Below are 11,528 nucleotides of genomic sequence, written 5' to 3'. Positions count from 1 at the left end.
AACGAGCAAATATTGGTTCCTTGCCTACAAATTAAATATGTTTGTCTCATGTATAGGATGAACAACATTAATCCAACACATCTACAATTATTATTGTTACTTCTTTTCAATTTATTAATTTAACTCGTTGTCTCGTTCCAGTTTCTTTATGGCTTTCTCGTAGATTTCAAGTATTTATAACTTTTCATTTACAAGCTTAAGTTCAAGCCTCTTACCATCTAGTCCCATTAATTAAGCAACATCATATGCTTCTAAGCAACATGATAATCTAAGGAATAGATTATATGAAAGAGTACTAGAACTATGCAAAGATATGAATAATATAGATAACAATTCAAATAGAAAAATGAATAAAAATAATAAATTAAAGAAAATAGCATGAAATTTGCAACAATATATAGTTTCCGATGAAAAAAATAAAGAAGCGTTTCCCCGAAATTTAAAAAACAAAAGAATAATTGTTTTCACATCTTAAAATATGATAAGGGTTAATCCAAGAATTATCATCCACATGAACGATCTTAAACCGTTTGATCCACCGCAAACGAGCTTGTGATCATGGTATGTGCATACTGGTCGGTTCCTGTAATATGAAAATATATCATAGTTACTCACTCTACTTGCTTTAATATAAGGGAGATCAAAGGAAATTGAAGAAGAAAAGGGTATGTAATTGTAACGTACCTTGATGAGCAAAAAGCAATAACATAATCGGTTCCTGAGCATGTAAAAATGCTAGTTGGATCATCATAGGCATAACTATAAGCAGTAGGACAAACTTGTTTGAATTTCTTGGAATAATAGGTAGGTTGACAAGTAGTTGGATTTCCATAATTACCCCTACAACAATACTCATCCGTATCAAACACATCACAAGCACTTCTGCAGGCAACAACTTTCCCATTGGCCTTAACTGCAAGTTCTTTGGGGCAATCCTGTCTTAAATCTCCGTCACAACCAGCAATTGAGCAATTTCCTTTACCATTAATAGGAGTAACACTCATTGGCACGTTAAACCCATCAACAAGGCTAACATCGTAAAAATCAAGGGAAGCAAGGGTAAATTCGGCAAGTGAAGCAGGGGTTTTTCCTGTGCCTGAACATTTGAGGGATGGGCCGCAAACACCGGTTTGGCATGAGCCGTTACCGTTTTTGTCAAAATTGCAGCCAGTTCTTCCCCAAATTCTGCCTTGAAAACCAACCGGTGCAGTGAAAATAATGGATTGGCCTGATTTTAGACTGAAGCCACCACCGTTGAAGTTGTCACCTGGGAACACACCTGGCCAAACTGTCTCTTTGCAATGGTTTATTATCGTGAAAATTCTTGCTGACTCAGACAATTTTACACCTGTACGTACACACAATTTAATAATAAATATTTGTGTAATTATTTTTAAATTTACAAGTGTGCTATTTCCTTCTAAACTTGCAGGTTTCTTGTACCATTAGTGCCTGCCCATCTGAGTTAAAACAGTCTTAACAATATATTTATTCATAAGTTTCACGAAAAAGAAAAAACCCAATAATTGGAACCAAAAGAAAGAGAGAGAATTGTTTTTTGCAACTGCTCCCCTTTATCTACTACCTACTTATAAATTCCGCAAAGACTTCTATAGGATTGAGAGCTTCCTTAGTGGACGTTTGGACATAAGAATTGTGAAATTCCGGAAAAAAATTATTCAAGTGAAAATAATATTTGAAAATTAGAATTGTGTTTGGACATGAATACAATTTGGAGCTGTTTTTGAATTTTTGTGAATGATTTGAAATGAAAAAATTGAATAATAGTTTTTTGGAATTTTTCAAATTTCGATATATTTCGAAATTCAACCTTAAATGAAAACTAAAATTTTCATGATCAAACACTGATTCCGAAAAAATTAAAAAATTTCCAAAAAAAAATTAATCTTTTTATGACCAAACGGGCCCTTAATCTCCTTTTTTAATTTAAAGTCGCATTTCATTAGCAAACAAAAAGAAAAGAGGGATAAATTTGGCTTTTTAATTTAAAGTCGCATTTCATTTGTTCATTTTTACATGTTTAATTAGCTATAAAATAATGCACAAATTTGGCTAACGTAAACTACATAGTGGATTTTGTTCTATGTCTAAGTATCAATTTGAAGTGAGTTATCAACTACCTCATTCCTTTACAAAAGAGAGGTGCAAATTGCTTTAATGGCGTGTTACAAGGTTGTTTATAAAATATTTTCACGTTCACATTTGGATTTTGCAGAAGTCACTAGCCATAAAATGATTAAACGAATTATTCCTAAACGGATCTCCACATTCTACAATCTGATGAAGTAGTCAAGAGTAATTCTGGACGACGTATTCAAAAGTATATCATTATTACCACATCTTTTAACTTTTTATTCAAAACATTTGTCAGATACTTGGAAAAAAAAATGAAGAAGACCAAAGAAAATAGAAACATGGAAACAATATATACCTGATAAAACAAATAAAATGAGCAAAACTCTTTGAACAAGAATATGATCTGCAGCCATTGTATCTTTCCCCTTTCTGTAAAATTTTGTGAGTTAATTAGCAAAACATACAGCAGCAGGTGAATGAATATATAAGGTACGTAGAAGGAATGTGTGTGAAAAGAGGCAAACTGCTGAAGTAAAATAGAAAAATAAAATTCCTTTTCCAAGTCTATTGCTGGAAGATTAATTAGATTCCATTCCATTCTTCAACATATGGGAAATACTCACAACTCATAAGTGCTAACTTTTGCATCAAGTTAATGGACCATAATGTAATTACTTACTTCCATATTTGGGCCTAATTCTCATTTAGTTTAACCTGATGCAATAATGCAAAGATAAATTTCAAGAGTTGTAAAATATAGACATCGATAATGATGTAATATTACATTTAGCTCTCAAGTAATGAGCATGTTAGTACTATTTAACAATCTCTGACAATTTATGAAGTCTTTTGAATCAGTTTTAGTCTAGCTACTAAAATTACTACATGTAGTATTTAATAATTAGCATTTATTTTGCTCTCGAAATATTAATCGGTAGAGAAGGTTTATGTTTTTTTACCAAATATAGCAGGCAATAAGGCGAAAACTAATGGGTACTTAAGTACTTTAGTAGAACAACACCTAGAAGTACACATTATTTAGTAGTTAAGTACAATTGTAATCAAGAATATATATATATATATATATATATATATATATATATATATATGAAATTTTGATGCAAATATCATGTTTTCTTCGTATGAGTTTAATGGGATCTTTATACAAATAGTCGTCTGAATTTATTATGGACTTTTCCTAGTTGGCGTACATAGATTATATACTGATTCTACCTAATTATATAATGTTTTATATCCACGGGCTATTTTTGATTTAAATATTTGGGTGAGCGGCAATTTAGTTTACTTTTTTTAGTTCTTCTTTTAACTAGAAATGTTTACCTATCTATACTGTATTAAAAAACTTATTTACCCGTCTTGGAGAGGTTCTGAGAACCAGTTCGATTTCGTGCGGGGGCGTTCGACTATGGAAGCCATTCACATTGTAAGAAAATTGGTGGAGCAGTATAGGGAGATGAAAAAGGACTTGCACATGGTGTTCATTGACCTAGAGAAAACATATGACAAAATCCCGAGAGAGGTGCTCTAGCGATACTTGGAGGCTAAAGGGGGCCCAGTAGCCTACATTAGGGTGATTAAGGACATATATGATGAAGCTAAGACTCGGGTTAGAACAACGGGAGGAGACTCGGAACACTTTTCGGTTATGATGGGGTTGCACCAGGGATCAACTCTTAGTCCATTCCTATTTTCCTTGGCGATGGACGCCTTGACGAGATACATTCAAGGTGAGGTGCCATGGTGTATGTTATTTACAGATGACATAGTTTTAATTGACGAGACACGGGGTGGTGTTAACGAGAGGCTGGAGGTTTGGAGGCAGACCCTAGAGTCTAAGAGTTTCAAGTTGAGCAGGACCAAAATGGAATACATAGAGTGCAAGTTCAACAACGGTACCTAGGAAGGAGATATAAAGGTGAAGCTTGATACGCAAGTCATGCCCAAGAGAGTTAGTTTCAAGTATCTCAGATCTATAATACAAGGTAACAGGGAGATTGATGAAGATGTCACGCATCGTATTGGAGCAGGATGGATGAAGTGGAGGCTCGCTTCCGTTGTCTTGTGTGATAAGAATGTGCCGCTGAGACTTAAAGATAAGCTCTACAAGGTTGTAGTTAGACTGACTATGTTGTATGGAGAAGAGTGTTGGCCGGTCAAGAACTCTCATACCCAGAAGCTAAAAGTAGCTGAGATGAGGATGTTGAGGTGGATATGTGGGCATACCCGGTTGGATAAGGTTAGGAATGAAGTTATTCGGGAAAAGGTGAGAGTGGCCCCTGTGGAAGATAAGATGTGGGAGGCGAGGTTGAGATTGGTTAAGAGGAGAAGTATAGAAGCCCCCGGTTAGAAGGTGCGAGCAGTTAGCCTTGGTGGGCAGCAGGAGGGGTAGAGGTAGGCCTAAGAAGTCTTGAGGAGAGGTTATTAGGCGGGACATGGCGCAACTGGAGCTAACTGAGGACATGGCCCTAGACATGAGGGTGTGGAGGTCAAAGATTAGGGTAGAAGGTTCGTAGGTAGTCGAGTATTTTCCTTTGTCTTACTCAGTTCGCTAGCATTAGTGTTAGTATGATATCTTTTTTTCATAGACGGCTATTACTACCTAGAGTTTGACTGCATTCTTGGATTCGATCTTATTTCATCTTGCTGTTATTTCTACTTATTGCAATTGCCTTTTCTTTTTTAGTCGTTCTCTAGCCGAGGGTCTATCAGAAACTGCCTCTCTGTCCTTCCAGGGGTAGGGGTAAGTGCGTAAATCTTACCCTCCCCAGACCCCACTTGTGGGAAACTACTGAATTTTTTATTGTTGTTGTTGTTATTGTACGTATTTATATACAAAGTAATGTATTAGACTCCAATCTTTCCTATTTTCTCTTTCGCTCTTTCCCATTTTTTCTTCCCATTAAAAGCATAATTAAATCCGCAATTGTATTTAGGCTTCGTCATCTTCAACCCTTAATATTTTCCTACTCAAATCAATAATTTTACATGAAATTATGATAAAACTCAAGCAAACACCTACGTTATTTGCTAGAGTTTTTAGATCATCCCCAATGGCTTTATCTCGATCTTCTACTTTGCCCGAAAACTATATAATAGTTGTGATTTTTAAGATGGTAGGCTCATTATCCATTCCAAAAAAAAAATAATTTTATCATTGACAACCATTAAAAAGTGTCGAAGAATTTAAACCGAAAATCGGGTTCGGAAAAATTATTATTTGTTTGGATTGCGTGATGTTGCAGATGATTAGAGATATACTTTTGAGTTTATATCTTAATTTTGAGAAAAAATTGGTGAATATTCGAGTTGATTTTGGTTGAATTTTTAAATTAAAACTCGAAAAGATGACATAAATAAGGGTGTGTTTGGTATAAAGGAAACTGTTTCCTGAAAAATATTTTCCTTCGTACCAAAAACACCCTAAATTATATATATTTTGTATGCCGGGTGTACAAATGACATATAAAATATATATACAACTAACATAATTGTATACAAGTTGTATATAAGTCTTATATAAATTGTAGTTTTTTGATCGAATTTCGTACAAAAAGATTGTATACAAGTTGTATGTAATTTATAGCTTTTGATCGGACTCTGTACAACATAAAATTATACTATTTAAGTTATAAATAAATTATAGCTTTTGATCAGATTTATATGTATATGTTATAAAAAACTTTAATTATTTTTTATAAATAAAAAAACTAAGCTAAATCGGTAAATATTATCCTAATTTTGTGTATACACAAAAAAATCTCTTTTAACTATATCCAACTATTAATGGGCCATGTCTTGACCCAAATCAGGCCACTCCATAGGCTAGAGCCCAACCCGCACAAACCGTTCATGAAAATATGGACTTGCACAGGAGATTGAGCCTTATGGACTAGGTTTAAGAATAATTAAGTGTCACGACCTAAAATCTAACTAGTCGTGATGACATCTAACCCAACCCGCTAGGTAAGCCAGTTAACAACTAACCAATTCAATGAGATTTATTAAGAGAAGAAATGATAATACAACTGCTTTTATACAAAGAATTTCCCAAGGACTGGTAGTACAAATCATGAGCTACTAAGATTTAGATTTTTACAAGGCTGAACTGAAATAATTACAACATCTGTTTGAAATGTAAATGAGCAGAATTCAAATCTAATGCTACCAAGGACAAGTGATAGCCACAACTGGAACGCAGGTACATCTTCAAATCCAGCTCCCACCGTACACAACAACATCAACATACAGCATCTCCACGCAAGGTGCAGAAGTGTAGTATGAGTATAACCGACCCCATGTACTCAATAAGTAACAACCCTAACCTTAGGTTGAAAGTAGTGACGAGCTGGGACAAGGGACAATATCCAACTCCAACAACCAGCAACAGTTCATAACAACATAATAAAAATAGTACAAGAAATAATTCAGAGGTACGATGCTCAACTTGTTCATAGTTACGGGAAAATAGGCATGTTTTTCAAAGATATCAGTAAAACTCAGTTCTTTTCAACAATCACCAGAGATATGAGTAAGTCTGAAAACTGTAAAAAATAAATTTCCAAAAATCTTTCAACAATAATTAAAATGTTTCATTTTCGGGTAGCATGAGAAAAATACATCTCTATACCTACATGTCAATATGCAAATGAAATCATGAATGTCACCAAAATCAGGTAGCATGAGGAAATGCATCTCTATGCCTGTATCTCAAGTATGCATGTCACATGCAACGCACCTCAGTTATGAACTCATGTACTCACACTCTTAGAGTACTCAATCTCACTGTCTCGTATGCTCACTCATCATGCTAAATACTCAGCACTCTCAGTCACTCACTACTGTACAGGGCAGATCGAGCCCAATCATAAATAAATCCATGGCAGATCCAGCCCAATGCAAATGAATTCAGGACAGATCCAGCCCAAAAATCAATAGCAACTGCACCCACTGTGGATGTGCAGACTCCGGAGGGGCCTCCGACCTAAGCGCTATAATAAGCCAAATCCTGGCATGAATCAATAAAACATGCTGCAGCGTGCAGCCTGATCCCATAAATATCACTCACAATAGGCCCTCGACCTCACTCATTCATCAATCTCTCCAGTCTCTCGGGCTCCACACACTCACACTAAGCATCCCTAATCAATGATACGAGATGTGCCAATATACGATAACAGAAACTAAGATATGATATGTAATGATGAATGCGACTGAGTACATAACTGCAATTAAGCAAATAACTCAACAACAAAAAACGACCACTGTGGGTCCCAATAATACCAGCATATAACCTAAACATGATTTCTAGCATAAATTATAGCCCAGGTGCTCTAACACATAGAGTACAGTAAAAATGTTTAGATAAGATAGCTATACAGTTCCATGGAACCGACTAAATCACAATTCACACGGTGTACGCCCACACGCCTGTCACCTAGCATGCGCGTCACCTCAACATCAATCACATAACATGTAATTCGGGGTTTCATACCCTCAGCATCAAGTTTAGAAGTGTTACTTACCTCAAACAAGCCAAATCCAACACCGAGCAAGACAAACGATGCTCCAAAAATGCCATCCAGTACATAAACCACACCACCCTAAGTCCCATAAGCTACTGCATTCCCTCTTAAGCACCCCAAAAGTACCACAATCGAAACACCCACTCTGAAGAGACCTTCTGTGAATCTAAAACCGCTTCCCTCCCCTTCTTGATAATGAAATGTAGAATCCATAATGATACCGAAATACCGGAAGCCCCGACACCATCCAACGCAAATCTCATATCTTAGCCATGTACGGATCCGGAAAATTCTCAAATGTCACATATAACTCCTGAATCCATTAAAACCTTCTCGAGAGCCATCTACTCTGCTCACATGTCAATTGCACTGCCCAAACGCGCCGAACGAGTTGTGCCCTATTAGCTTAATAAGACTCAAAGAAGTAATCTACATCTCTAAGCAACCGAGTGAACCCCTTTTCCTTAGTACATCACATCTACCACGAACAACAAACCCGAATCATTATAAGATTACTATATATCCATCATGTGTAGTACACCATACATCCAGAAATTTTCTTGCTTAAGTCATCCTTAAAACCAGTCTCTGCAAGTCATAACCAATCCACAATTATGCCTCAGACCGAAACTAATACAACACGTAACCATGCAATCAAATCATCGATAGCAGACTCCCCACCACTTGGCTCAAAGCCATAGATCAAAACACTCGATAACTCATAATGCCCATACTCTATTGCTGCCATAATACGACCGTGAGATTCAACTAAATCCTTCATAAGCTCATGCAACACAAACCATCTAATACCTCAAATCACCTACAATTCTTGCATTCATCCTTGTGATGGCCAGGTCAACTATTACAATCGATCCAAACTCAAATCGCAACACATATATCCCACAGGTAGAAAATAAAGCCTTCATACAATATTATAAAGATCACACATCCGTATATTACCCTACAGGTTATAACCCACCTGCTAAGCCTCAAACTGACATCTCTATATACCCTTTCGCAACTACATCTATTACGCAATCACTTTATCTTCCTGAGTGTGAACTCATCAATAAGACACGAGAATCTAATTCGTTCCATAACTAGGCAACATGAAAGATCCTTCAATACACCCATACTCGAGACTATACGTCACATCCAAAACAAAATCAAGCACCTAATAGTCCTATTTATGTCTCAAGCAAACTCTTCTCGTCACATTCAATCCATCTAAACACATCCCGCAGTCACATCATACTCATCATATAGCCATACATCCACTCATCGAGCCACAAATCCCACTCATAGGGACACTACCAGATATATAAGTCCAAAAATACGTGCTCACACAACCGAAATCCCCGTGCTCAAGCTACGGTAAAACCCCCAGCCTCAAGTCCTCCAGATTGGCCCATCATCAGCACACAGAAACCACATATCGCACCTCATCCATGGAATCACAAGCCGTCAATGCACCATTGATACCGAGCGCTCACATGCGCATACGAATACATGGAAGGGATTTAAAGAGTTACGCTTTAAGCAGAATCAATGCCGCACCATAAAGAAAGAAAGATGCGAAGTTTATCCTAAATGCCCAGTAGCCTCGCGAAGATAGGTATGGACGTCATCATATCGATCCACAAGACTCTACTAGATACTTGCTCATGACTTGTAGAACCTATGAACCTAGAGCTCTGATACCAACTTGTCACTACCCAAAATCCAACTAGTCATGATGGCACCTAACCCAACTCGCTAGGTAAGACAGTTAACAACTAACCAATTCAATGAGATTTATTAAGAGAATAAAGGATAATACAACTGCTTTTATACAAAGAATTTTCCAATGACTGGTAGTACAAAACATGAGCTTCTAAGATTTAGATTTTTACAAGGCTAAACTGAAATAATTACAACATCTGTTTGAAATGTAAATGAGCAGAATTCAAATCTAATGCTACCAAGGACAAGTGATAGCCACAACTGGAAGGCATGCACATCTTCAAATCCAGCTCCCGCTATACACAACAACATCAGCATCCAACATCTGTATGCAAGGTGCAGAAGTATAGTATGAGTACAACCGACCCCATTTACTCAATAAGTAACAACCCTAACCTTAGGTTGAAAGTAGTGGCGAGCTGGACAAGGGTCAGTATCCAACTCCAACAACCAACAATAGTTCATAACAATATAATAAAAATGGAATAAGAAATAATTCAGAGGTACGATGCTAAACTTGTTCACAGTTACAAGAAAATAGGCATGTTTTTCAAAGATGTCAGTAAAACTCATTTCTTTTCACCAATAACTAGAGATATGGGTAAGTCTGAAAACTGTAAAAAAAAAAAAATCCCAAAAATCTTTGAACAATAATTAAGATATTTCATTTTCGAGTAGCATGAGGAAAATATATCTCTACACCTACATGTCAATATGCAAGTGAAATCATGAATGTCACCAAAACCGGGTAGCATGAGGAAATGAATCTCTATGCTTGTATCTCAAGTACGCATGTCACATGCAATGCACCTCAGTTATGAACTCATGTTCTCATACTCTCAGAGTACTCAATCTCACTGTCTCGTATTCTCACTCATCATGTTAAATACTCAGCACTCTCAGTCACTCAGTACTGTATAAGGCAGATCCAGCCCAAACATAAATAAATTCAGGGCAGATCCAGCCCAATGCAAATGAATCCAGGGCAGATCCAGCCCAAAAATCAATAGCAACTGCGCCCACTGTGGATGTGCAGACTCCGAAGGTGCCGATCCAACCCAAGCGCTATAATAAGCCAAATCCTGGCATGAATCAATAAAGCATGCTGCAGCGTGTAGCCCGATCCCATAAATATCACTCACAATAGGCCCTCGACCTCACTCAGTCATCAATCTCTCCAGTCTCTCGGGCTCCCCACACTCATACTAAGTAGCCATAATCAATGATACGAGATGTGCCAATATATGATAACAAAGATTGAGATATGATATGTAATGATGAATGCGACCGAGTACATAACTGTAATTAAGTAAATAACTCAACAATAAAGAACGACCATTGTGGGTCCCAATAGTACCAACGTATAGCCTAAACATGATTTCTAGCATAAATTACAGCTCAAGTGCTCTAACATATAGAGTACAGTAAAAATGTCCAGATAAGATAGCTAGGCAGTTCCATGGAACCGACTAAATCACAATTCAAATGGTGCACTCCCACACACCCGTCACCTAGTATGCACGTCACCTCAACATCAATCACATAACACGTAATTTGGGATTTCATACCCTCAGCATCAAGTTTAGTTGTATTATTTACCTCGAACAAGCAAAATCCAACACCGAGCAAGCCAAATGATGCTCCAAAAATGCCACCCCGCGCGTACAAACCTCCGAACGGCTCAAAACTAGCCAAAAGCAACTCAAAAATATCAAATAATGCTAAAGGAAACGACTCCAGATAATAAAGGTCGAATCTTTAATCAAAATCCCGAAGTCAACCAAAAGGTCATGCCCCGGGCCCGCACCTCGGAACCCGACAAAACTCATAAAATCCGACACCTATTTAATTACGAGTCAAATCATACTTGTTTCACTCAAATCCGACTCCAGAATGATTTTTAAAACTCAAAAATTCACTATATGAAACATTTGAAAAAAAAAACTCCCAATTCGAGGTAAGCATGCTTAGCCAAAAGCAACTCAAGAACATCAAATAATGCTAAAGAAAATAACTCCAAATGATAAAGGTCGAATCTTTAATCAAAACCCCGAAGTCAACCAAAAGGTCAAACCCCGGGCCCGTACCTCGAAACCCGACAAAACTCATAAAATCCGACAACCATTCAATTACGAGTCCAATCATACTAGTTTCACTCAAATCCGA

At 36.9% G+C, this 11,528-nt stretch overlaps 1 protein-coding gene across 1 annotated transcript; it reads right to left on the bottom strand.

Annotated features, from left to right (window-relative positions):
• Positions 1–312: 312 nt before the first annotated feature.
• LOC107804128 (pathogenesis-related thaumatin-like protein 3.5) lies at positions 313–2,580 on the bottom strand. The gene is made up of 3 exons (XM_016627959.2): positions 2,453–2,580; positions 685–1,348; positions 313–583 (listed from the first exon to the last, which is right to left on the bottom strand). Exons 1-3 carry the CDS (start codon positions 2,508–2,510, stop codon positions 472–474), a joined length of 834 nt encoding a protein of 277 aa, XP_016483445.1. The 5' UTR covers positions 2,511–2,580; the 3' UTR covers positions 313–471.
• Positions 2,581–11,528: the final 8,948 nt, after the last annotated feature.

This window comes from Nicotiana tabacum, chromosome 12 (genome assembly GCF_000715075.1).
Source record: "Nicotiana tabacum cultivar K326 chromosome 12, ASM71507v2, whole genome shotgun sequence".
Lineage (NCBI taxonomy): Eukaryota > Viridiplantae > Streptophyta > Magnoliopsida > Solanales > Solanaceae > Nicotiana > Nicotiana tabacum.
The sequence above is the reverse complement of the archived record's forward strand: the minus strand, read 5'-3'. Positions and strand labels throughout refer to the sequence as shown.